The following is a 23,659-nucleotide window of genomic DNA, read 5'->3' as shown; positions in this document are numbered from 1 at the left end:
CGCCCTCGTTTCTGCCCTTTCCCGATGCCGAGGTTCACAAGATCGTCCATCTTTCCCCAACTTTGGGGTCTTCCTCCCTGATCCACTCTTGACACATGGTGTGCTTTCCACATTCCTGGATTTGGGTGTGGTAGCATTGAATTCCATTCTATTCTTCTACTGTCCACGCTCTCTTGGAAATAGCCAGTACGAGTAGTAATAAAGTCTAGCAGTCTGGCAAATTCGGTCTGTGATGACTGAATATATATCTCACGCCGCCTTCCGCCGTACTCCAATACTCAAGGACAGAAACGCTACTCAGTAATGCTAGTGTCAAAATACTAGTACTGTAGCCACAACTCTAACAACAGAACTGAAACCACTTTTCTTCACTGCTGCTAGTACTAGTCACGTTTATTGACTACAAACAGCTCATCGTTTTCCAAGCCAGACAGAACCCAACCCAACAGACTGCCCCAGATACTCACCTCAAATCCCCGAATCATCCTGAAACCTCCCATTCGGATTCCAATGATTCGAAGCATTCGCAAACCAAACATCCCAATTCTGACACGTTCTATCCAATTGATTCCTCGCAACGGTGGAGTCTTCAATGCCCGCCTTGAAAGCCGGCTGCTCTTCCAGGACCTGGAAAGCCAAGCCCGCAGAAGCATGCCATGCAATATGACAATGTAGGGTCCAGGAGCCTGGATTGTCGGTCTTGAATGCGATTACAATAAACCCATTCTGCGGGAGAAGGACAGCATCACGCCGGCGTGGGTTCTCCAGATTCAGGTCTAGGTCTTCGCTGCTGTTGTACTTGTCGGTGGAGTATTGTAGGACGGCGAAGTCGTGGCCGTGGAGATGGATCTTAAGGGGTTAGGAGATGCTGTGGCCTGGATCCTGAGGGACGGGAGGGGTGGAGGATATCACTCACTGGATGTGCGTTGGGAGCCAGATTGCCTCCAGTTACTGGGGGCGAAGCGACGATGTTACCCCCGATGATCAGCATGTAGTTCCATGTGGTCTGCGCGGGTTGAGCTTCAGCAGCCAAATAGATGACAGCACTACTGTTATATGGAGGATCAAGATGGTTGACAGTTGGCTCCGCGTAGTTCACCCACAGAGTATCGTTCAGGAACTGCCAAAAGTTGACAGTCGCCTCTGGATCGTCTCCCACTGCTGAGAGATTCCATTGGCCGATGGTAACGCTCAATGTCTCAATAGGCGACTGCGCCATGGTATATCGAACCATTGGGATGATGGGGGGTGGCTCATCAATGGTCCAAGGGACGACCGGCACCAAATCTAGCATATCACTGCAGGTGTTGTTGTATTGGTGTGCATTTGTTGTCGGAATCGGTGGATGTGAGCCGCCTCCGTACCAGAGGATACCCTGCCTGGCGTCTGGGAAGGTTTCGAAGTTGTGGCACCCAGTGGCAGGGTCGGTTCGGATCCAGTAGGCCATGCTCATGGAATCACTGAAGTCGGTTTTTGTTTCGAGAAGGATATGGTATCTCTGGCCTGGGCTCGGTTAGAATGTGCGGGCGGCTCTGATTGAAGTTGTAATTGGGAGGAACATACCTATCCCAACGTATATATGGTCTGTCGTGTAGGGTTGGACCGGCACCAGATCCATGCCGACCACCGTGAGGTTGTGTCCGTCAATGCTGAATATAAAGGTGGTATCGGTTGACCCATTGATAAGCCTGAGGATGTATTTTTTGCCCTGACTATCAGTCAGTTGCCGATAGACGGATTGCTATAAGCCGAACAAGATCATTATCTACCGCTTGAACCCTCTTATGGTATCGCCTTTCCGGGAAAGAGCCAGCATAGCTCCCTATTATTTGTTAATTCATAATACGCTGTGCCAAAGGAAAATAAAGTTCCCCTGACATACCATGTCCATTGAGCAGGATACTCGTCTGTTTCGGTGGGACTCGGGTCGAGTTATTCGCAAACTGTTCTTGGTAGTATAACTGGAAAGCGCTCTGGTGATTGTGATCCGTGAAGATGATTGGGTCAATGGCCTTGTCAAAGTTTGCCGATGTTGGTCCATGGATGGTCAATGGCCCCAACACGCCATCAGAGTACTGATGACTATAGTGACTATGGTACCATGTTGTACCATACTGCGTTGTATTGAATACATAGCTGAAGGTGTCTCCTGGGGCAATGGGGCACTGAGTTACTCCAGGCACACCATCCATGAGGCCATTGCTTAGCATCCGAAGTCCATGCATGTGGATTGCGGTCCCGTTTCTCCTGAGATTGTTCTTGACGGTGATATCTGGTGCCATTAGTGTGAGCTAAGACAAGGTATGCACAGTACTTACTTATCCAGTCTCCCCAGCATGCCTCTAGTTTTGTGAGCAATAGTCTGACAAGTTATTGATAAGGCGGCACTCACGGATCCATGGCCCAGGATAGCTATTATTAAAGACCTTGGCATAGGGGAATTCAATGCCGTCCAGATTCAACGATCTTTCACCCACCGTGAGGATGTACTAGGCCTGGTTAATCTTGGCAATACCCTTCAGATCTGCAAGGCCAACATACCTTGCGCTCAATACCAACAGGCCATCTCGTTTCATAGTCCGTGTTTATGTCAAAGTCCAGGGACAGATTGGTCCGATGTTTAAGCCAGACGCTTCGATTCTCCGGTGTAGGATTGTAGGTATACTCAGCTGCCATGGAAGGATACTGACACCTAAAAGTCTCGCCTAGGGTCTCTTCCGCAGCACCAGGGGGTATGAAAGAAAGGTCTTTGGGAGCAGGAGGTGTGAGGTCTGCGTCATCAAACCGCAGTGGGTATTGCAGTGAGGGTTGTTGAGATCCATGAAAGGATGAAAATCCGAAGTAAGTGATAATAGCGATAAGGTAGGTTGGTAGAGTCATTCTGAACAGCAGTCTATCTTAAGGACTTCAAGGCATACCACTTTCGATGTGAACTTGCTCACCACAGAAGGAGTGTGTCTGTTATATGAGAAAAGCAAACAGTGTAATATGTCCTTGTCCAGGCTGGGCTGTTATCATGCTGCCTCGATGATCCTTGACAACGAGGCAGACCGTTAACGAGAAACTTTGCTTGTTCATACGGGCTCGGGCCACTAAGCTAGGAGATTATTTGGATGCTCGAAGAGACGTTCCCTGGAACATTGCTGTGGCTTGCGTCTGACAGAACAAGCAAGGCCGGATATGGCAGTATACTATCCAATGGATCTTATGGCATCATGTGTCGGTGCTGCCAGATTTGTTATGTGCCGAACTGCTGGTTAGCACTGAACCTCTGATCCTAGTTCTTCAGCTCGACACGTATGGATCCTAATCCCTGAGAAGGTTCGAGATATGCCAGTATAAGATCAATGGTGTGCTTCTGTTCAAGAATAAGACACAGGCATGCTAAGGAACGTAGAATACGAAAGTCTCAGGCAGCCTTAGCAGACCCTCTCGTGCTCACTATGATCAGACACGGCACGCATACGCTAGAGAAACTGGCTTAAAATTGAAAGTACCCATATATCAAGTCATTGAACCCAAAGTAATGTCCAAGACATGCCTACGAGCTAACAGCGATAAGTGAGTTACTTCTGGATGAATGACTCCAGTCATGACGGCCAAGCAATGTACATCAGAAGTTGATGGCGTTCGTATCGGGGACTGCTGAATCAAGTCAGCGTGACCAGCCTCCGAATAAAGCAAATACAAATACACTTCTTATGCCCTGACTGTCATCATAAATGATTGGGATGGTTTAGTAGCTGTCTCGTCGGCTTCTCACTTCGTAGCAAGCGGCAAGCGAGCAGCCTCGTTGATAAATCAACGAACTTTATGATCATCTGCCGCTGAACTTCGCAAGCTCAAAACGTCCCTAGCCAATGAATGCTTTTAATGGCATTGAATGCCACTGCCTAGACGGGTTACTGGCCAATCCATTAGGTTAGACGATCTAAGATAGATACGAAGTGCATATTATGTATCCCGGTCCTCCAATATCACCATGCATGACCTGGATATTAATATCCGCCTCGACAAGCACTTGTATATTGGATAGGCTGTCATGGCTTTTTTAGCGAAATACGGGAGTTTGTTGAACCCTCTGATGGCATAACAGTCTTCCTAATAGCATAAGATCAAGATGACCTATGCAGCGCATGACATGAGGTTTATCGTCCCCAGCTGTATCCCTAACACACTGCTCATGCAAGCATAATGCAAGCATAACAAAGATTGGGCTTTCAGTTTACTCCCATATGGCCAGATATGTACTATGTTGTTGTGCACTACTCAAGTACTCTCATTAGGAGACCTGTGATTTAGCATATGATAAATCATGTCCGTCCGGCGGATCCTATAGTCACCAGAAATATGCGACAAAGAAGGTTAGCCGATGTTTCACAATTCCACCCAGTCGGAGTTTATCAACAATTCCTGAACTTTCAATCGATCGTTAGGCGGATGTTTGCGTATGTGGGTTGCAAAGAGACCCCTCGCCCTCTGACATATGAAGCGACCTCTTTGTTACTATAGTTATTGCGCGGTCTCCAAAAGTAAAATCTGAAAGGCCAGTGGACAGCTGAAACCCGTGTTTCGAGATAGGATGACCCTGGAAACCAGGAGCCGCACGACTGGTAGCCGGGTCATTCTTGTGCGATCCGTGCGACCATATCCACAATCGACCCATTGCTCCGGGTGTGCCCTTGAAACTGAAGGAAGAATGCATGTATTGTTGATGGCTCATTTGCCCGATACGCGTCGATTGATACGAAGAACCAGCCACCCCTAGGACTGACCGACATTTACTGTGTAACCGACATACGGAACTGACCAGCACCACGCAGGTTATTGGTTGCCCCTAGATTTCGAAGCAAGACTCGCTTAGGCTCGGTCAGAAGTGGTACAGCTATGCGGCTACATTCCAAGATCGACTTGGAGGATACTCGCCCTGTCTTCGAAGCACACAGCAGCGTTAGAGCCTCATATTCGAGACAGCATATGCGACCGGATTGAGCCTCGCGATACCGGCTGTACATTTTACATGCTGTCCCATTGAGGTCCATGAGGAATGTCCGTCGCCACAGTTCTGGTTGGAATTGTCTTTCTAGATCGCAACTGGTGGGAATGTCGACGACAGCATCGAAGAAGCAAAAAGAGCATCCTCCCTCCGTCCAGGCCGGGCCATCGTGTGATTACCTACTGTAGACCACTGCGTTATCAGCCACCTATTCATAGGTTACATCTTCGGATCCAGAACGGACCGCTTTAACCTCCTTTTCTCTCCCCAGCACTAGGTCTTGCAGTAGCTGGCTTGGCTAACACAGATGTCGCTCCTTTGTGATCAGAAAAACCTCATAGAAACGAACCCGTGCTAGTTACTGCCCTATTCAATGCCGATCTGAATTAATTAGCTCTTTTCGATTAGTAAACGAACATCAGTCAATACCCAAATCATGCCAATAGAAAATATATGAAAAATAAGCGACGATCATTTACCCTTCCCTTTGCAGCAAGTGTGCTGTCAAAGTTTTCGCAAGCCTTTTTCAGGGAAGCTCCTAGGATAGTAGCGCAGAGTCAAATTTCCCTAGTGTCCGACTTAGCCCCGAGACAACCCCCTGATAGCTCGAGCTTCCACGAGAGAGGGGGGAATTCACCCACGGCCATCAGATGCAAGTTCCTGGGGTTTGTGTAGGTCTGAGTGGGCTTTTACTGTATGGTGCATACGTCTCAGGAGGGGTCAGCGGGTATGCTTGGAAACCATAGCGGGTAGGAAAGTACCGTTGCTTCTTTTGTAGGAAGCTGACCAAGAATGATACGGCGTAATCATGTATGCTCTCCTTGAAGTTCGTAGATCGTATCGAACCAAGACAAACTATGAGGACCCTAGGTTTGTGAGAGGATATCTAGAGTGAATTTGGACTAGTATCTCGATGGTAAAGTGGGTATATTGAAAAAGCTTCACATTACCATGGCATTCGCCGACGATAAAGTCGCATAATGACAATAATTACGGAATTAGACATGGTGCCTTTTCCGGTAAACAGGCGAACAAATGTGAAAGTATCGGCGTTCCAACACGTTTAATTTCCGCCTGAATCCAAATCCTAAGGATTTCAAAACATGATATGTTCCATTTCTCCCATTCAGCCCCTTCTGCATTCATTCTGGCCCTATTCACAGGATTACGAACCCCTGATTATTTTCATTGGGGGTAAACATTCAGGAACAACCAACCCCTTGGGTGTACGTAGGTAGTCTTAGATAAGAAAGCGCGTCATACAGAGATGAATGGACCTGCTTAGTGAGGGGAGTGGCCCAGGGAGTGATAGGCAAAGATATTTCTGGTACCTGTTGATTACCACGAGACAAGACACGTCTCACCAGTGAGCAGATGGCTGAAGATGCAACCATTCAGGTCAAAGAAGGATCTTCCTGCACCCTAACGCGAGATATTTGACACGGACTGCAATGAGCCAAAGTGGTGAAAAGATCACCAGATAAACCACCAGACAGGCCAATTGATGAGCAGACTAAAAAAAGCTCCGACTACAGTCAGGACAGTCTGCTATGTATAGTACCTGCAATTAGTGAGTGTTCGATGGAGGTCAACTCTCAACGGCCGACAGGGGGATCCCGTCCATGTCCCATCAGAATTGTGCTGCCTTCGATAGCGGCAAGAGCACGAGATAATATATAGAAACGGCTGGATAGAAGCCCATTCCGCAATAAGTTTAGTGTTGCAGCGTTCGATACACTCTTGGCCATAAGAGGGAAATAGCAGAGAACATGACAGGTTTCGGGGCCTCATACCTTGGTCTTGATTGTGGCGCAGCAGACATCAAGAAGCCGTGACATGAACCACTTCAGTTAGACTACACAGTTAGACCAAAACAGCTTTCAGGTCGCTGGGCTCCTGAAGCAACCCCACTTTTGTTCTAATGGTCCTTCCTTCTAATGGTCTGTCCTCCCTAGTTAGATAATGTCTCACTTCGGATTACCGAGATTTGAGCTAGCCTCGTATTGGAGGACGTCTCGGTCGGGGAATGAAAAAACATGAGGGGGAAAAAAAAAAAAAAAAAAAAAAAAAAAAAAAAAAAAAAAAAAAAAAAAAAAAAAAAAAAAAAAAAGAAAAAAGAAAAAAGAAAAAAGAAAAGAGGAGGCCTGTCACACAAGTAATCCAGCCAGCGACAGACCATGTAGGGTGAGAGAAGAGATTGACTCCCGCGCGTCAGCGGAACAGATAGGAAAGCCACTCTGAATATTATCATTGGCTGTTGCCCTGCTGCAAGCGGTCGGAGACCTTCCAATCAGTGAAATGTTGTTGGTAGTTAAGGGGGATGCCATGCACCTCATCGTCATAACGATGAGGCTCATTAACTCCAATGTACTCCATAGTCAATAGGGAAAACACAAGGATCCACGAATGCTGAGGCTTGCGAGAATTTTGGTGCATCAGATTCGACTCAGGCTACGTGGGTGGCTACGAGGCGATTGGGGATTGGCTCAGAAAAGATCAGCCTGTCATAAGAGGCAGATCCAATGGCATCAGCGTTCGGTCCTCCAGGGCAAAGGTCAGTGCAAAGCTCGGCCATGTTGGTGTTGTCTCTTTCTTGGCCTCTAGATGGTCGGTTTCTCAAGTAGGTAGGTAATTCGTAGTCGTTGAGTACTTATTCCCTGAGGCGGGCAGTGGTTCTAGCAAGTATCATATGATGGCAGTAAGCGGAGACTGGAGATTCTGATTGGTTCTCAGCGGAGTAGTATGTTGGCGGATGAAAGTTTGCGCGATTACTAGTAGTCGTAAAGAAAGTGCTCCTGCTGAGGTACATCTGTTGCAGGTGTGATAAATTGACTTGTTTTTTTGTGCGGAAGCAAGGTCGAGTCGTGTTCCAAAATCCGAACAGACATCACCCATCCTCCAGAGTACCAACCATGCGACTTCAAGACCCCAAACGAAAAGGACAGCAAGGTCAAAGAACAAAGTTTAAATTGCCCAAAGTTCCTCCGAGGTTCTGGAGCGAAGTATGGATGCTGTTAGTTCCGTCGACCCCGTTGGTCTCTATTTTCGGCAGTCCCGGTATGAGCCCCCACTCCCAGAGAGGGTACGCTGTGCTCTGACTGGTCAGCCCTGGTGAGAGCGGGGCCCGGATGAAGCGGAGAACGGGAGATAACGGCCCCGACCACGGATGTATTACCATCCGTCGGTAACTTACACACCAAGCTCAGGCGCAAAGAGTGTAAAGAGATTACCGTCTTGGCAGCCGACAGAGAACTGTCCCCGATGGGGCAATGCGAAATGGTCCATCCAATGGGAGGCTGTATTACGTCCAGACTATCCCTAGAGTAGGCTAGCGCAACTCGTCTATCAGGCAGACATCGAAGACGACTCAGCCCGGATGAACAGCCTCAGTCTCCCTTACCTTCCAAGTGCCATGATCCATACTTGACCCCATCCTTTTCCTTCCACGTTCTATTATCTCCGCTATCCGTATTCATTATTCATTCATCTCCCCCCAACCCTCCCGTATAGCGTCCATTTTAGGCCATTCATAAGCCCAGATCCATTCTCGTTGCTTGGTTCCATCGTAAGGGGTTGTTGATTGCTTTCACCATAAGCCGCCCGGGGCCTCCCGTCAACCCCTTCTCCCTTCACCGTGAGCGTTCGATCCTCGAGATACCACCGTTGGTCAGAACGAAGCCCCTTGAGCCCCGGTCCTAGTGAGTTTCTCCGACTTTCAACCCCAGCTCCCATCATATACCCCCTTTCCATGCTCCTGGAGGGTGCAGAAAGCAACTGACCTTTTGTCTTTTCGAATCAGCCCATTGCTAGCACCGTACGTCATTAGAGCCGCATCGACAGTGTACATTCATCGACCTCCCCAGCTTCTGTCCGCAAACATACCGGACAAGTGAGTCACCGCGGCAATAGGGGTGCGCCATACTCAGTAACGTGCCTTGGGACCACTACTCCGCTACTCGCCCACCATGAATACCATTCGCAATCCAGACGCCATGAAGTCTCAAAACCCCCGCCGGGGACGCCACGTCGCACGACCTCCATCACTCGCCTCCACGGCCGACGTTCATGCATCACGATCGCGCTATCAGTTGAAGAAGCATCAAACATTTCACTCGAAAAGCCCCTCTTCGTCCGATGATGAGGATCCCCTAGCGGACCTAGCCTGTTCACCTCGTCGCTCCTCGACCTCTCCTGCCGCTCTTCAGGCCATTCTCGCCGGTCAGCAGCGTATGAACAAGCTCTTGAGCCGCTTCGACCTGGATTCAAATGACTCGGCGCCTCGAAAAGAGCATGACGGCCTGCCAGTTCCCAGGGGCTATCTAGAGATCCATTTCGAGCGCTCACAATCCGGCAAAGGAGACTCCTTCCATTACGATCTACGCAGAGGCTCCTCGAGGAAGGATTCGCAGACGAAGGTCAGAAAGGTGCACTGCCACCCTTCTGACAGTGGTCTTGGAACATCAATCAGCAGCTGTGAGACCGCGTCCGCACGCCAAGGTGAGCTATCAAAATTACAGACTCCTGACATGCAGTTTTATCTAATTCTGCCCGCAGCCAAAGAAAGCCGCTCAAAGACAGTCACGCGCACACAGTCGGCTATTACTAGCTCGTTGATGGCAGTTGAGCCTGAATCTGCTTCAAAGCAGAATCTTAGCCTTGGCGCCAGCCAGGAGATTGAAAAGCGAATCCTCACCCCTCTACTCGGACAGGAGCTTTGCAAGCCCTTCCATCACCTCGTCGAAAGCGCTCGCGAGCAGATCGAGAAGAAGCAGATTGGCACTCTTCGTGATCTCGAGAAGTCTCTTCTCCACGGAGCTGCTGTAAGTACAATTTTAACGTGAGCTTAAATTTGTGTGCGACTAACAAAACTGCAGGACGTGGAAGCGGAGGTTGGCTCTTACTACCAGTTCTGTAGTTCTACCATCTTGTGTCTGAGTGAGACCTATACTCACCTGGATCCTCGGGATCTGTGCATTCCCACGGATAAGAGCTACAGCAACTCGTACTTCTTGGACCTCACTGCCCAGGTCCACCGTTTTAAGGCCATGCGTGATGAGGCTCGCAAGAACAAGAAGGAGGCATCGTATGTTTACCCCTTTGACAACGGGCAAGGACCAGAAACTGACCATCTCAGTGAGCTCAAGCTGACCCTGGAGGGGGGCATGAGCCAAACTGGACGTCCTCTTGAGCTTGTCGCACAAAAGGAAGGCCAGGCGGTCTCGATGCAGACTGGCGAGGCTTATGATGCCCACGCTCCTCCCTTGGTGAAGCGTACACTTAGTCTGAATGAAGCGGACGAGGGAGCCAGGCGGTCTATGGCTCGCCGCAAGAAGAACGCTCCTCCCATGAACATCAATACGAAGTGCTCTCACTGTGACAAGATCTTCCAGAGACCTTGTGATTTGACGTGAGTATTTGTTCAGATCCAACTTTCATGGCTGCTAACGATTCTACAGTAAACATGAGAAGACGCACTCCCGTCCATTCAAGTGCCCCTTCGAAGGATGCAAGTACCACGAACTTGGATGGCCTACCGAGAAGGAGAACGAGCGCCACGTCAACGATCGTCATTCGACGACACCCCGCATGTATGCCTGCACATTCAACGGCTGCGCATACAAGTCGAAGAGAGAGAGCAACTGCAAGCAGCACATGGAGAAGGCCCACGGTTGGAACTATGTTCGTGCCAAGAACAACGGACGCAATGCTAAGCGACGGGCTACTTCGGCTCGCGCCAGTCCAGCTGAAGAGAGCACGGCTCACTCGAGCCCACTGCACATGAGCCCTGACCAAGTCAGTCCTGTTCAGCTGGCTCCCGCTCAGTTGGCTTCCCTTCAAATGGCTTCGGAACAGATCAGCACTCTGCAGATGACTCCGGACCAGGTTAGTTTGCTGCAGATGAATGCCGACCATATGAGCCCACTTCAACTGAGTCCGGACCATATGAGTCCGCTCCAAATGACCCCCGACCGTGCCAGCCCCGCCGAGATGCTCTCCCTTCAGATGAGCCCGGATCAGGGCAGCTCGGTTCAAATGAGCCCAACCCAAGTCAGTCCCGCTCAGCTCAGCACGCCGGCAACGGGCCCTCTCCAATCCCCGGGGTTTGTCAACAACTATTCCCAGAATCCGATGCTACCGCTCCAGGACCCGTACTCCCAGCTGAAGCACGAAGACTGTGTCTTGTACACCGACAATGACTTTGCCCCTCTCAACGGGACGACTGACTTCTTCGAGGACGCCTCCTTCGGGTACGGTGAGCATATGTACCAGCCTGGACAGATGGACTTTAGCTCCATTGGAGCCTTTTACGATGACTCTATCATGAACAGCATGCTCTTCGACAGTACTGCCACCGGCAATAACAACAACTTCCCCGATGAAAGCATGTACATGTTCAACCAAACGCAGATGCCACCGTTCTAGGTAGCTCACTAATGCTGCAAATGAAATGTCGAGCCTCTGTTGGATTTGTTTTCGGACACTCGTTTCAATTGGCGTTGTTTCTCTAGCGGATTTAAGGACTGGGATCTCAAATTTATCAAAAGAATGGCCGCTCTTTACCCAAAGGCTGCAATAGTAGCCTATGTTTATTACACTTCTATCATTCGAGTTGTATGTATCACCTGAGGATAGATTGCCCTCTCACTAGTCACGACCATAGTCGAGAGCCTTCAGAAGCGCAACATCCTTTTTTCTCACGATTGGACCATTCATTCTTTACCTGTGGCTTGGTGACGGCACAGTGCAGGCCGAGCTACAGGCTATGGGACTTTGGACGAAGCGAATCTTATTTTCATTTTCATGAGCTACTCATTTTAAATGTTATCTCCATTCAAAGTATCCACTGCGAAATTGGCTTTCCATGCTGCATTGTAGGCCCATCATCATTGAACATAGTCTACGCACTGAGACGCTTAGCCCTACCTGATTCGCTCGAGCGGTCTCTGCGAGCCGCGCGTCGGTATAATGTACGCATACGACCTAACACAACACATATGGATGATTAATATCATGTAAACATGCATTCTATGGGGTATACAAGATAGATACAGCACCTCCGTCGACCAAACCACCTCCCTCCAACTCGTTCGGCTTGGATCAGTTCATCGTAGTGTTCAACGAACGTATCCCTCACAAGCTTCAACTTGGTCTCGCGGTCCGCGTACTGGGGGCAAGGGTTGTATGCTTTTCTCGTCAATTGTTTGACCCTTAGTGGTCGTGTATTTCCAAAGTGCGCGGCCCATTTCTGATTTGAAGAATATGGGTTCAAATCCTTGCTAGGTCATTAAGTCACTACCGAGTTTGTCGGTCAGGTTTGTCGTCCATCCAACTTAGCCGTCAGTCTGCATTTTTGGGCACCATGCTCTGGGATCTGGGTCACTTCCAGTAGACTTATGTTCTGATCAGCTTCACGTGCCAGTCAGTGCTACGGCCAATTCCCGGACCATGTCCCTGGTCTCCCATAACGGCTTATGAAGTTTGCTCGCTCGCCTGTCAGTTCGCGATCTTGTTTTGGAAAAAGGACTTCTGATATCCCGAGTTCTGTCTGAGGAGTCTTGTCACTCCCCTCCTCTCATGGCGTATTGCCCTTGGCATGATATCTCCATCCTTAGTACTACCCTCGATGACCATAGCTTTGATCTGCTCAACGGTCTTCGTTGTGGCCAGCAAGCAAGCCTACGGTAATCTTGACGAACCGCTAGAAGGGTTCGAGGATATTGAAACTGCTGCTTTCCCAGCTTAGCACAATCTTCTTAGCTGCGCTCAGAGCTTCTTCCTCCCATGGCTTCAGGCCTGCTCGGGCTCCGCCTCTCTCGGTTTCTCTTCCAGGCCCTCTTCTGCACGTCTTTTGGCCGTGCTTGTTCTCGGTTCTTTTTCTGCCTTTCTGTTATATCACACGCGTTCCTAGGGTCAGCTGGAGTACTTTAAGCCCGTAGTCCTGGTAGAAAAAAGAAGCATGTCCCAAGTGCCAGCCCCATTTGTCGTCGCAGAAACCAACAGTACTATCTGTTTTGATCTGCCTCAGGCTCTGCGATTAGTACTTAAGTTATAAAGCTTATATATCCCTCATTTCACTGCTGGCTTTATGGACTCACTATCTTATAGTAACGAGCAATATATTGAACCAGGCATAGACTACTTGTATTATTATCAACGCTCCTACCGCCGATTGTCGCCAAGTTGCATGAACTCCTGCACCCGACTGAGTCCGATTCCTCTATTCTTCTCTTGATCTGCTGAAACTTTGTCCCGAAGAGGGAGGTGCCAACCACCTTTTCTGCCGATTTAGGAAGGTGTAGAGAGCACTTCAATCCGTGGATCTACTCTGTTTGGGGGGGGGGGGGGGGGGGGTGCGTCTGATGGTTCATGAATGATGTAGTTCGCGATTGTATTCGATTTAGAAACAGATATCAGTAAATCATATATAAAACAACCCGGACTGTGCGAAACCCGCTTGTTCGCAGGTCTTACTGCCCGCGGCACAGAATTGACACAAGACCGAAGCCTTTGCATTCAATAAAAAACCAATATCGAAGGCGACATTCTCGATATTAAGCACAGATATGCATCGCTAGGTACTGCATTTGACGCTCGCCCATCAGAGTTCATATTTGTGTGCTCTATTGGATGGTTGCTACCTTCGACCAGGTGTTTGATATTGAGCGTAATCAGTGATAAATCGAGTCAAGTAATCCGTCTCTTTCGGCCACGGTGGGCCCAAGTCACTTCATGAATAGTGCCATGACTTTCCTCATTTACCCCTTGACACCATCGAGATGCCTTTATCCTCCACTTTTAGCTTTTTCTTTTCCTCGCGATTACCTATGCGGAGACCAGCCCCGGAGAACCTGCCGGCCAGGAATACGGCCTTATGGATTATCTATGTGAGGCGCCAACGTTAATATCATATATCATATATTATAATGTAGGTTTCCTCACTAATGGGCAGAACACACTTGAGTGGGATTCTCCATTATGAGCAAGGAAAGGAGCGGTTATCTTTTTATAATGATATATGTGAACGAAAGGGGAGAGAAGATAAAAAGATGATGAGCGTGCAATACCCTGACAGCTACCTTTCAATGGTAGAGATGTCCCTATATCTTTGAGTTGAAGCATTTCCCACATGGATCAATGATTTGAACCCATCTACTGCGTGCTAGCCCTAAAACGCAGAACGTAAGATGTGCTTTGGTTGGTGAGGTTTTCCATACTTTGATGGAATAGTGACAAGACTTGCTGAAGTATCATTTGGTTTGGGTTGAAGTCAACATTGATAGACACCAGTACGCGAAGCTTCTTGCTCTATATCTTGTCCACTGTTTGAGGCGATGCTCTCGATGATGGGAAGTTTTGCCTTAAGAGAAGAGTTTCCATGCCGGTATAAGCTTCTAGATGTTACTTGTGCTACCTCGACTGGTCGTGTTGGTGCCATCTTGCAGTATAGTTATCAATTAGCTTTGCTGCCTCATCCTGTGATAATAACTTGTTCATCACAGTTTCCCAGAAAGAACCTAGAACTCTGCCATAAGGCACTATATGTCTTCCGGCAGGCTCCTATCATGCGGTACTAGGTGTGAAGCCGAGCCACGAGGACATAGCTTCTCGTTCGGCTCAGTGTCTGATGCTCTACTTCATGTCTGGGGCCAATAACATCTCCTGTCATGCGTCCTTATTGAAGTTACCTTTATCGGTATAATCGCGGCCACTGGATTCTAAATGCATGAACTTTTATCTCTTTCATCAGGTCTCTTTGATGGTCAAGGAGACAGCCCAATGACTTCAGACAGCTGCATATTCGCTCTTACGGAGCATTGTGAAATAGTAGTGTCCTGTCCAACTGCCGGCCTTCAACGCCCTGGAGTAGCACCAGGTCTGTAGTACATATCCAGTGCAAACTCAGTGTAGAGGCTATCCAGTCAGAAGCATATATAGAATACTAAGGGCGGGTTATAGGTAAATGTGTCATGAATTACGACTGTAAGACCTTTGCGCAACCCCCCCGCGCCCCCCACAATGCGCTTTGTTGTCCTCCACCATGGGCGTTGGCTTAAGAAAAAGATATAGAGACGATTTTGCAGATATCTTCCAAGGTCAAACGGATGGAAGTGAAATAGGAAAGAACGTATAAAGCTGCTGATGGAACGTATGTAAAACTTTTTATAAGTTGCGTATTTCTTGAGTAGAACCCACCATTCGTAGCTCGAGTCCCATATACCAGGATAATCAACGTACAGCACCAATGTATATTTCCTCTGCTGTGATCAGAGTATCGAAAGGGTATCTTAGTTCCTTCATAGAATAGATTTATCAGTCAAGATTTGTATACCACTAATGGAAGCTAAGACAGTAGGAACATTCAGTGCATATAAAATGACGGCAGTAGAGATGACCAACAAGAAAGATAGAGGAGAGAAGAAGAGAAGAAAGAGGAAGAAGCTGGAAATTTATAGGCAAACGCCAGGCCACTAATTCACCCATAAATGGCACAGTGACTGTGGCAGTGGTGGGTGGGAGTGACAAGCCCCAGTCACCTTCACTTGTTCCACCTTCAGCCTCATTCAACCAGGCCTCTCCCAATTCAATCTATCTCTCCCATCTCCATCCAACACCTGTCCATATTCATAGTGCATCCAACTACTATCTATCCAATTCATCTCATCTTACTACCATCATTACTGCGATCACGATGTCTAAGGTACCCATGCCAGACCTGTCCGATGAGTCTAGCTTCTACGGCCTGTACTCCCCTCCATGCAAACGAACCCCAGCACCAGCTAACAAACCCCACAGGTTCAGAAGGGGAGACGGCACGTCTGGAGGAGGAGGTAGCCAACTTCGACACCGAGCATTATTGGAGCACCGTACACCGATATTCCTACAACACCATAAAATATAATGTCCTTGCAGCCCGAGAAATCGTGCCCTCAGCATCATCCCCAGCCCCAGAACTAGAGGCATCAGACGTAGTCCAACCAATGGACATATCAACTCCCGAACTCTCGAGTGTACCCCCATCAACACCGATCCCCACCCACGACTTTGACGTTCCCATCTCAAGCACAGACACGACCCCAGTCAGACCCAACCGCCCTTCGCCTAACGAACCCATCTCATCTTTCCTGGCCCGTCTACGCCCCTCATCTACCCTGTCCACATCCCCCACGGGGTCCTGGATTTACACAACTAGCTATAGCTATGAGCAGCCACGAGCAGATCTCAAGAAGCTAGTGGCAGACGGGACGAAGGCACTCAAAGCCCACGAAGAAGCAATCGCCCAGGTGCGGGCCGAACACGCTAAAAAGCCAAAGAAGAAGCAGACGCCGGCTGCGCTGACGCGCGAACTCACCCAACATCGTAAAGACCTCGAAAACACACTCTTCAATCTGGCCAGGCAGACGAATGTCGTTTCTGGCAAGTGGCTGTTGTTCGTCTTACCAGAGAAGGTCGATGAGGTGTGGGGGATAGTGGCTGAGGCTACGGCGAAAGGGGAGCTGGGGTTCGGGGCTAAGGTTGCTACTGCTGCTGTCGCCGCCGATGATGATAATGCGAAGAAGGCGAGGTTGATTGCTATCTATACGAAGGATTATGAGGACAGAGCAGATGTGGAGAGAGTATTGAGGAAGATGGCGGCGTTGAAGCTGGTGGATTTGGATGGACGACCTGTTTATTATAAGTGTGATGCATATACGCATTTGGATATTAGGGGGGGTAATGAGTGGGGGTTGAGGGGAAGTATGTACTCGAGTCGGGATTTTGGAAAGAAGTAGAGTGATATTTTGGGTTTGGTTTTGGTGTTGGTTTGGATATTCTGGTTTGTGCTTGGATATGATATGGTGTGATGCTTGGTATGGTAGGTATGCATGTTTTGGGTATATGGTTTCATTAATCTATGTTGCTTTGTCAATGGCTTGGAGAAGATAGGTGGTAGCTCAGAGACCAGCTCGAGCTGTGTAGACTGCCTTGGTGGATGATAGGATGTCTGCTAGCTGGGAAGTGGCCGATAGGTGATATCGAGGCACGCCATCGCGATCCCGAGCTCGTTGTCAGGAGCTGGCTTGGTTGAAGCTCGATGGCACCTATGGGTACCAACTCCACAAAGTCACTTTCATGTTTCTCGTGAAGCATCGATTTTCCAGACTGTTGGCAAACCCCTCATGGTTTCAGAAGCTAACCCCAACTCAAGCTTCTCTCCCCTCCATAACATTCTCACAAGCCTCTCTTACCTCCTTCACACCCTTAACCCCCTCCCACTTATCTAACAACTTCCGTACCTCATCCCAGTCCTTCTCCGCCTCATCCCCCTTCCCCTCCTCCAGCAACTTCTCCAACCTCCCCGGCGCCGCAAGCACCCACTTAACGGTCCCCTTTTCAGCCCTCCTCCTCTCACCCCCCTCACTCTCCTTAGCCTCCTTCATGCGTCTCTGCTGCTCCTCTCCCTCCTGGATCAACCCGCCCGCCGTCTCCGCCACAAATGCAATTGCCGGCCCCAGCGTCTTCGTCATTGTCAACGGCGCGCCCCGATCATCCATCGTCCGTCGCATCTTCCCAATCGTTTCGACGGCCCTAATCAACTTCGAGTAATTGTCATACACCAACGCTTTGCGCTCACTATCCAGCGTGCGGATATCCCCGACGAGCGTATTCTCCGCTTTCAGGACTGTCGAGAGCGACGATGAAGCGAGGAGCTGGTTCACGTAGCGTTGGGGGTCGAAGTCCGGGCTGTCGAGCTCGGTGCCTGTTGTGGATAGGATAGATGGGCCACCGGCGACAGTGCCACTACTGCTGCTGGAGATGTCCCCTGCGTCGGTATGTCGGGGGATGCTGCGTGAGCGCCGCCCGTCATTGTTGGGATCGGCTGCGGAGGAGGGTTTGAGGTTGTAGTAGTCGCGGAGGGCGGCGCGGTTGCGGCGCGGGTGTAGGGAGGGGGGGACGGCGCGGGCGGTGGATGGGGTTGAGGAGGCGCTGAGGTTGTTGAGGTTGTAGCTTGTGTTGAGGGTGTCGAGGGAGGGTCGGTGCGAGGATGTTGGTGTTGGAGAGTGTGCGCGGGATGAGGCGATTGAGGGGCGGGGGGAGGAGAGGGTTGACATGTCGATTTGAGATCGATATCTGCGATCTATATTTGATGGGATGAAGTAGACGAAAGAAAAAGTAAAATATAGGCGTGGGAAGTAGTGATTAGCGGAAGTAGAATTGGAGTGTTCAAAGATCAAGCCGATAAGGAGAGTTTAGATGGAATGAGGTCCAGCTTGGCTGGTCCGTTCCCCGGATTCGCTCCGCTCCGCATCGGAGCTACAGTAAACATTTTCCACCAGAACTATCTACATCGGCAGAACCAACAACACCTCACAATTATGCACCTACACTCACTTTCCACCTCCTAGAACACTATCTAACATTTAACACAATGACAACAAATCCTCACGACCATATAGCCACCCACCTCCTGACCACCAAATCCCTCCCCGTCTCCCCCACCTGGCTCACCACCTTCCTCTCCTCAACATCAACCTCACGCACCATCCCCCTCAGCGCCCTTACCCAAACCGCCCTCTTCCGCATCCTCACCTCCGACATCCGCGACTCCCTCAGCACCAGCAACCCCTCAACCCTCCTCCCAACCGACATCTTCAACCCCGCCATCCAAGAACGCCGTCTCAATGGCCCTATCCCACTCCAAGTCCTCGACATCGAAGACATCGGCACAAGCCTCTGGAGCCAAGTGGAGGCTATTGAGCGCGTGGAAAGAGGGGAGGCGATCCGGGGGAGGGAAATCGTGAGGACGGTTAATGTGGGGGAGGATAGTGAGGCTGCGGACAACAATAATGCAGCTGGTGGTGGTGAGAGTAATGGTCCGCATCGGTTGATTCTGCAGGATGCGGCGGGGACGAGGGCCGTTGGGTTGGAGTTTGCGAGGGTGAGTGGGATTGGGTTGGGGAAGTTGGCTATTGGGGCGAAGGTCGTCGTAAGGGATGTTACGGTTGCGAGAGGGATGGTGATGCTTACGCCGGAGTCGTGTGTGGTCTTGGGAGGGAAGATTGAGGGGTTGGATATACAGTGGAGGGAGGGGAGGAAGAAGAGGTTGTTGCAGAGGATTAATGGGGAGAATGAGGGGTCTTAGGTTTGTTAAGATGGTAGGTTTGCGGTTATCGTGGACGATGGATTGTCTAATGCATGTATGCATCTATACTAATGTGTGCGCGTGACAGTTAACTACAACACGTCTAGCTGGTCGTTGAGACCGCGTGGTTCAACTCCTCCCATCCAGTCTGCTTCCATGGCGCAACCATGATCGCCCGCAGCGCGTCGCTTGCCTTTCTGGTCTGTGCGTATGCTGCGGACAAATCGATGGCTTCCAGGTTGCTCCGGGGAGGAACGCTCCTCGATGCCCGTTTGGTCGCCATCTCCGCAGGGTACAGTTCCTGGGTGGCGGACGCCAATTCTACCCAGCCTTGAGGTTCGTACGGCGATCTCATCACTGCTGTTGTGGCCTCGCCGACGCGTCGGACATCCTCGGGTACGCCAGAGTTGTCGGTGAATCCAAGGGTTGAGATGGCGGTCAAGAGCTTGATCAGCTTGCCGCGTTCGTGGATCTCAATGTCATCTCGAGTGATCATATTTTGCAGATCGGATTCAACCGCTTCAATGGCATCCGCATCGGCGTCAAGGAGCGCAATGGCTCCTAGGAGGGTTACAGCCCCAATGTGCTCTGGGTACTCCTCAACACAGTCGAATAGTTGCTGGCGTGCCACAGCGCGCTCCTCCTCTCCGCCCTTGGCCCACAGAACCTGTGCTAGGAGGCACACCACTTCCGGAGCGTTGTCCGCTTCTTGAAGGGCGTCACGGAACATGTCGATGGCGTTATCCATGGACTTCATGTAGTAGTGTGCTAGACCCGCTGTCAAATGGGCTGACAGGCGCAACTTGCGGTTCGTCTCTGGGTCGAACTTCTCTGCATCTTCCTCGCCCGACAGCATAAGAGCTGTCTCCGCCTTCTCGGCAGCTTCTTCGAAGTCATGGCGCGCAAGCAGAACACGAGCAATGTCTGCATTGGCCTGTGCATACCGGGAAAGGGACGATGCCGATTCCGTGACTTCGTATTCACTTTCCATGCCTGCGCAAACTAACCGCAGACTAGCCTCGGCGTCTGTGTGCTCGCCGATTCTTTCCGCCAGGAGAGCAGAAAGATGCACGAACGGAAGATCGGACGGGTCCTGGCTGGATAGTTGGTGCAGAGCAAAGAAGGGCTGGATGAGTTGTGATATTTCATTCGACAGGGACGAATCCGACAGGAGGTGGTCGAACAAGCTCATCGTATACTGCTTCTTCGACAAGCGGGTCGACGAGGTGGAAATATCAAAGGCATGTTCAAACAGACCTCTAGCTTCCTGAGGGTCTCCGAATAGAAGAGCCAAGAATCCTTGGCCAACCCAAGCCGGGGAGTAGTCGGGGTCAGTGGACTGTGCCCGGGTAAAAGCTTCGTTGGCGAGCTGGATATCATTGTGAATGAGATAAAGCGTTCCCAGGTTCGTCCAGACTTGGGCGCTCCTGTCGTTGAGGTGAAGACTGCGGACGAATGCATGCTGCGCGACTTTGGGACTCATGCTCGTGGTGACTACTCCAAGGGCGTTCCAGAACTCCGAGTTTCCCGCTTCGAGCTCGATGGCTCTCTTAAAGCAACGCATGGCTGCCTTCAAGAGCTTACGTGACTGCTTCTTGTTCTCGGTGTTTACGATAGTCTGCAAACACCGGTAGGCTCGGTACTCTGCCCAGCCCAGGTTGTACCAAGCGACTGCTTGGGCATGGCTGTCCCGCAGGGAGACCTGAATGGCACGCTTGTATGCCAGGATGGCGGCGTAGAGACATTGACTCGTCCGATTGGCGGTCTCATCATCGGCTGTTAACGAAGATAGATAATCGTGACCAACATTATCAACTTCCGTCAGGATATCTAGGGCCGTAGGTTCCAGCTGAGTCTCGAGTAGGTCTCTTAGCTCATCAATCGGCAACCTACCCGCTTTCGATTGGACGTAGGAGAAGAGCGTACAGGCGTCTCCGATCCCTTTCCAAAGGTTGAAAACGTCAACCCTCTCCAGAGCAAGCGACTTGGCCACCAGTAGGGCCTTTCGTGCCAGCTCAATACAATCATTGTAAAGACCCTGGTCCAGACTCTTCCAGGAGCTCTCAGTAAGCGTTTGAAGCAGCGCAATCGCCACTCCAAATTCATTAGGCCGCACCTGCAAGACGTTTTCATATCTCGCAATAGCATCCTCGTACTCGCCAAGTTCTCGCTTGACATTAGCAAGCATGTACCTTGCAAACCAAATCTGTTCCTTGTCGGAAAGGTTATCTTCCAGCTGCTGTGCGTGCTCAAACGCCTTTGTAGCGGCAATGAATCTGCCAGAGTGGTGGTAGCTTTCACCTAGGCCGACCCACGAATGGTAATCGTTGGGAGAAATTCTGAGCGCTGCCTGGAAAGAGACGATACTCTTAGGGTACTGCTGCTTGTTGATTTGCACTGTGCCCAGAGCTGCATAGGGCCAGCTGTAGCCTTTGCGCTTCGAGCCTGGCGCAGGCTTGGCTTTCCCTGAATCAACAACTCGCTGGGACACGGCTTCGACGAGATCCCATTCCCTCTGATCGGCGCATGTCTTGGCAAGACGCTCCGCTGCTTCGATCTCTGATGCCGACAGCTCGAATGCTTTGTGGAAGCACCTGCGTGCCCGCGTCTTGTCCTTCTTGTAGTCTGCATAGTAGAGACCGAGGCTTGTATAGGCGGGAGCAAAGTTCATGTTAGACTGGATAGACGCGAGGAAGCTTGCGTATGCTCCAGTCCGGTCTTTGCGCGCTGCCGGCGATGGGTCAATCTCCCACTGGCAGTATCCCACACGGTAGAGGATCTCAGCTTTGAATTCTCTATTGTCGGTTTCCGCTTCCTGAAGTTCTTCGAGAACGTCTTGCAGACCCTCTAAGCCAGATGCAATATCGCCGTTGAGTGCTCTACACCATGACAGCTCACCGCGGACTTTAATGTTCGTTGGGTCCCGCTCTAGAGCGCGCTCCAAGAAATTGACGGCTTCGGAGTAATCCTCATCAACCTTTAGAATTAGACCGATACCCAACAAGCAGCTTGTGGACTTCGGCTCTCTCCCCAAGATCTCTTCGAAAATCCGCTTAGCTTCGGGGTGATGCCGGGGAGACTGGTAATAAATAAGCGAGTTGGCGAGCATTATGTTGAGTGCATCGGTAGTGTTTTGCAGACTGATGCCAGTCCTCCTGACAAGATCCTGGACGTTGCGAAGGCCTTTGCGACAGACATCCACTGTGCTGTCGTACTCTTCAAGTGAGAGATATAGTTCGGCCACAACCCGGTGAGCGACGATCGACGCCGAAGAACCTTCGAGGCCTTCCACCATCAAGAGTAGGTTATCCTGGACACCTAGCTCATTGCTCTCGCCATTGTTGTTCTCTGCCTCTTCATCCTTCTTTGCAGCTTCTTTGGGCTCTTTGTCTTTCGGGAACGGTGACAAGTCGCTAGCCAAGAAGCCCTTCAGCAGCTTAGAGAGACCGTCCTCAGGGAAAAATTCGATGAAGTCGTCTAGGAAGTTACGGTCCCACTCTGAGAAGTTCTGAATATCCTGCCATTCTAGCACGATCTTCCACGCAAGCTCGTAAGGGTGCTTAATGATCACCATATCGTGGGCAGCCTGTAACACTTCTGCTCGCTTGGCGTCCTTTTCATTCGCCGGTAGCACAGAGAGAATGTCGTTCGCCCGCTGTAACAACTTCTCTTCGTAGGTACGCCGAACTTGATCATCATGAGACCAGTTGATAATTCCACGGTAAAGCTCCTCTAGCTCGCTTCGTTTGAAGGCCTCCCTCTTGACCTCCAGTGTAACCTGATCAATCTTTGCGCCCAGTCTCGTACGCCGTTCACCGATTTCCCTGTTGATGAACTCCTTTTCCTCCGCCTCGGTCATTTCTATCAATCGGAGGTATGTGTGCGAAGGATGGGGAACTCTCCCCTCGAGGAAATCGTAGAGCGGGCATGATGGCAGGTGTAATTCGAGGGCTTTCTTGTACTGCGACCGAGATCCGTTCTTCTTCGCGAACCCGACGTACTTGTCGACCAAATCTTGGCAGCGATTTTTATCATCTCTGCACCCATTTAGTGATAATTCGGTTTTACTGAAGGATAAGGAATGAGAACGCACGTTTCGGCATATACTTGACCAAGTCGGATGACTGCGTCGCGATATGAATCTAGCTTATGAGTTCCCTGCTTCTCGAAGAGGTTGATGAGTCCCTGCCACGCTGTCTTGTCGTTCTCTTTGACCCGGATTGCCGAAAGATAGGCTCTTTCAGCTTCGGTGTTTTTGTTGAGCTTGTCTAAAGCTAGACCAAGGAAGACATTCCTACAAAATAATTAGACGGAGCAGCAGCGCAATGGGTACGGCGGGGTCGGGGAAACACACGCATGGTAGATCTGAGGATCTTGCTGCACAATAGCTTTGGCTTTCTCAGCTGCAAGCTCGAAATCCTTTGCGTCGAGTGCTGTTCGCACCGCTTTCAGAGCGGATTTGCTTGACATTCTAGAGCAATTGCTTCATGGCCCGGCCAGTCGAGGTGGTATTCTGGATAGACGGAGTGGAGGAGCTGAGC

The 23,659-nt window shown here is 50.2% G+C and overlaps 7 protein-coding genes across 7 annotated transcripts; 3 read left to right on the top strand and 4 right to left on the bottom strand.

The window, feature by feature from the left end:
• Positions 1 to 440: 440 nt before the first annotated feature.
• On the bottom strand, positions 441 to 2,880 carry BDQ94DRAFT_184308 (multicopper oxidase; the record flags this gene model as incomplete). Its single annotated transcript, XM_026774619.1, has 8 exons — positions 441 to 849; positions 917 to 1,503; positions 1,564 to 1,708; positions 1,770 to 1,822; positions 1,883 to 2,272; positions 2,319 to 2,342; positions 2,393 to 2,489; positions 2,542 to 2,880. 8 exons carry the CDS (start codon positions 2,878 to 2,880, stop codon positions 469 to 471), a joined length of 2,016 nt encoding a protein of 671 aa, XP_026620783.1. The 3' UTR covers positions 441 to 468.
• A 1,459-nt stretch (positions 2,881 to 4,339) lies between these two features.
• BDQ94DRAFT_163342 (uncharacterized protein) lies at positions 4,340 to 5,042 on the bottom strand (the record flags this gene model as incomplete). The annotated part of the gene is made up of 3 exons (XM_026769722.1): positions 4,340 to 4,418; positions 4,470 to 4,764; positions 4,802 to 5,042. The coding sequence occupies 3 exons, from the start codon at positions 5,040 to 5,042 to the stop codon at positions 4,340 to 4,342; spliced, it is 615 nt and encodes a 204-aa protein (XP_026620782.1).
• Positions 5,043 to 8,406: 3,364 nt separating this feature from the next.
• On the top strand, positions 8,407 to 11,845 carry ace1 (putative C2H2 transcription factor (Ace1)). Its single transcript, XM_026768109.1, has 6 exons — positions 8,407 to 8,694; positions 8,796 to 9,493; positions 9,551 to 9,816; positions 9,871 to 10,079; positions 10,131 to 10,403; positions 10,453 to 11,845. The coding sequence occupies exons 2-6, from the start codon at positions 8,962 to 8,964 to the stop codon at positions 11,417 to 11,419; spliced, it is 2,247 nt and encodes a 748-aa protein (XP_026620781.1). The 5' UTR covers positions 8,407 to 8,694; positions 8,796 to 8,961; the 3' UTR covers positions 11,420 to 11,845.
• Positions 11,846 to 15,686: 3,841 nt separating this feature from the next.
• BDQ94DRAFT_184304 (DUF1917 domain-containing protein) lies at positions 15,687 to 16,767 on the top strand (the record flags this gene model as incomplete). The annotated part of the gene is made up of 2 exons (XM_026774618.1): positions 15,687 to 15,735; positions 15,791 to 16,767. 2 exons carry the CDS (start codon positions 15,687 to 15,689, stop codon positions 16,765 to 16,767), a joined length of 1,026 nt encoding a protein of 341 aa, XP_026620780.1.
• A 133-nt stretch (positions 16,768 to 16,900) lies between these two features.
• Positions 16,901 to 18,087, bottom strand: BDQ94DRAFT_163339 (COG1/VPS51 family protein; the record flags this gene model as incomplete). Its single annotated transcript, XM_026769721.1, has 2 exons — positions 16,901 to 17,137; positions 17,224 to 18,087. 2 exons carry the CDS (start codon positions 18,085 to 18,087, stop codon positions 16,901 to 16,903), a joined length of 1,101 nt encoding a protein of 366 aa, XP_026620779.1.
• A 235-nt stretch (positions 18,088 to 18,322) lies between these two features.
• BDQ94DRAFT_109111 (OB fold domain-containing protein) lies at positions 18,323 to 19,207 on the top strand. The gene is made up of 2 exons (XM_026763533.1): positions 18,323 to 19,131; position 19,207. The coding sequence occupies exon 1, from the start codon at positions 18,405 to 18,407 to the stop codon at positions 19,116 to 19,118; it is 714 nt and encodes a 237-aa protein (XP_026620778.1). The 5' UTR covers positions 18,323 to 18,404; the 3' UTR covers positions 19,119 to 19,131; position 19,207.
• Positions 19,170 to 23,626, bottom strand: BDQ94DRAFT_109108 (SKI complex subunit tetratricopeptide repeat protein SKI3). Its single transcript, XM_026763532.1, has 3 exons — positions 23,473 to 23,626; positions 23,212 to 23,412; positions 19,170 to 23,155 (listed from the first exon to the last, which is right to left on the bottom strand). Exons 1-3 carry the CDS (start codon positions 23,586 to 23,588, stop codon positions 19,222 to 19,224), a joined length of 4,251 nt encoding a protein of 1,416 aa, XP_026620777.1. The 5' UTR covers positions 23,589 to 23,626; the 3' UTR covers positions 19,170 to 19,221.
• Between the last annotated feature and the right edge of the window lie 33 nt (positions 23,627 to 23,659).

The sequence above is a fragment of the Aspergillus welwitschiae genome (assembly GCF_003344945.1).
Source record: "Aspergillus welwitschiae strain CBS 139.54b unplaced genomic scaffold BDQ94scaffold_53, whole genome shotgun sequence".
In the NCBI taxonomy this organism is placed as follows: domain Eukaryota; kingdom Fungi; phylum Ascomycota; class Eurotiomycetes; order Eurotiales; family Aspergillaceae; genus Aspergillus; species Aspergillus welwitschiae.
Note: the sequence above shows the minus strand (reverse complement) of the source record. Positions and strands in the feature narration are given on the sequence as shown.

Coding starts and splice junctions, on each gene's coding strand:
- ace1 (XM_026768109.1), top strand. CDS start 8,962: ATGAATACCATTCGCAATCCAGACGCCATGAAGTCTCAAAACCCCCGC. Junction 9,494..9,550: donor GACCGCGTCCGCACGCCAAG/GTGAGCTATCAA, acceptor TTCTGCCCGCAG/CCAAAGAAAGCCGCTCAAAG. Junction 10,080..10,130: donor AAGAACAAGAAGGAGGCATC/GTATGTTTACCC, acceptor TGACCATCTCAG/TGAGCTCAAGCTGACCCTGG.
- BDQ94DRAFT_109111 (XM_026763533.1), top strand. CDS start 18,405: ATGACAACAAATCCTCACGACCATATAGCCACCCACCTCCTGACCACC.
- BDQ94DRAFT_109108 (XM_026763532.1), bottom strand. CDS start 23,588: ATGTCAAGCAAATCCGCTCTGAAAGCGGTGCGAACAGCACTCGACGCA. Junction 23,413..23,472: donor GATCCTCAGATCTACCATGC/GTGTGTTTCCCC, acceptor ATTATTTTGTAG/GAATGTCTTCCTTGGTCTAG. Junction 23,156..23,211: donor GGTCAAGTATATGCCGAAAC/GTGCGTTCTCAT, acceptor AAATGGGTGCAG/AGATGATAAAAATCGCTGCC.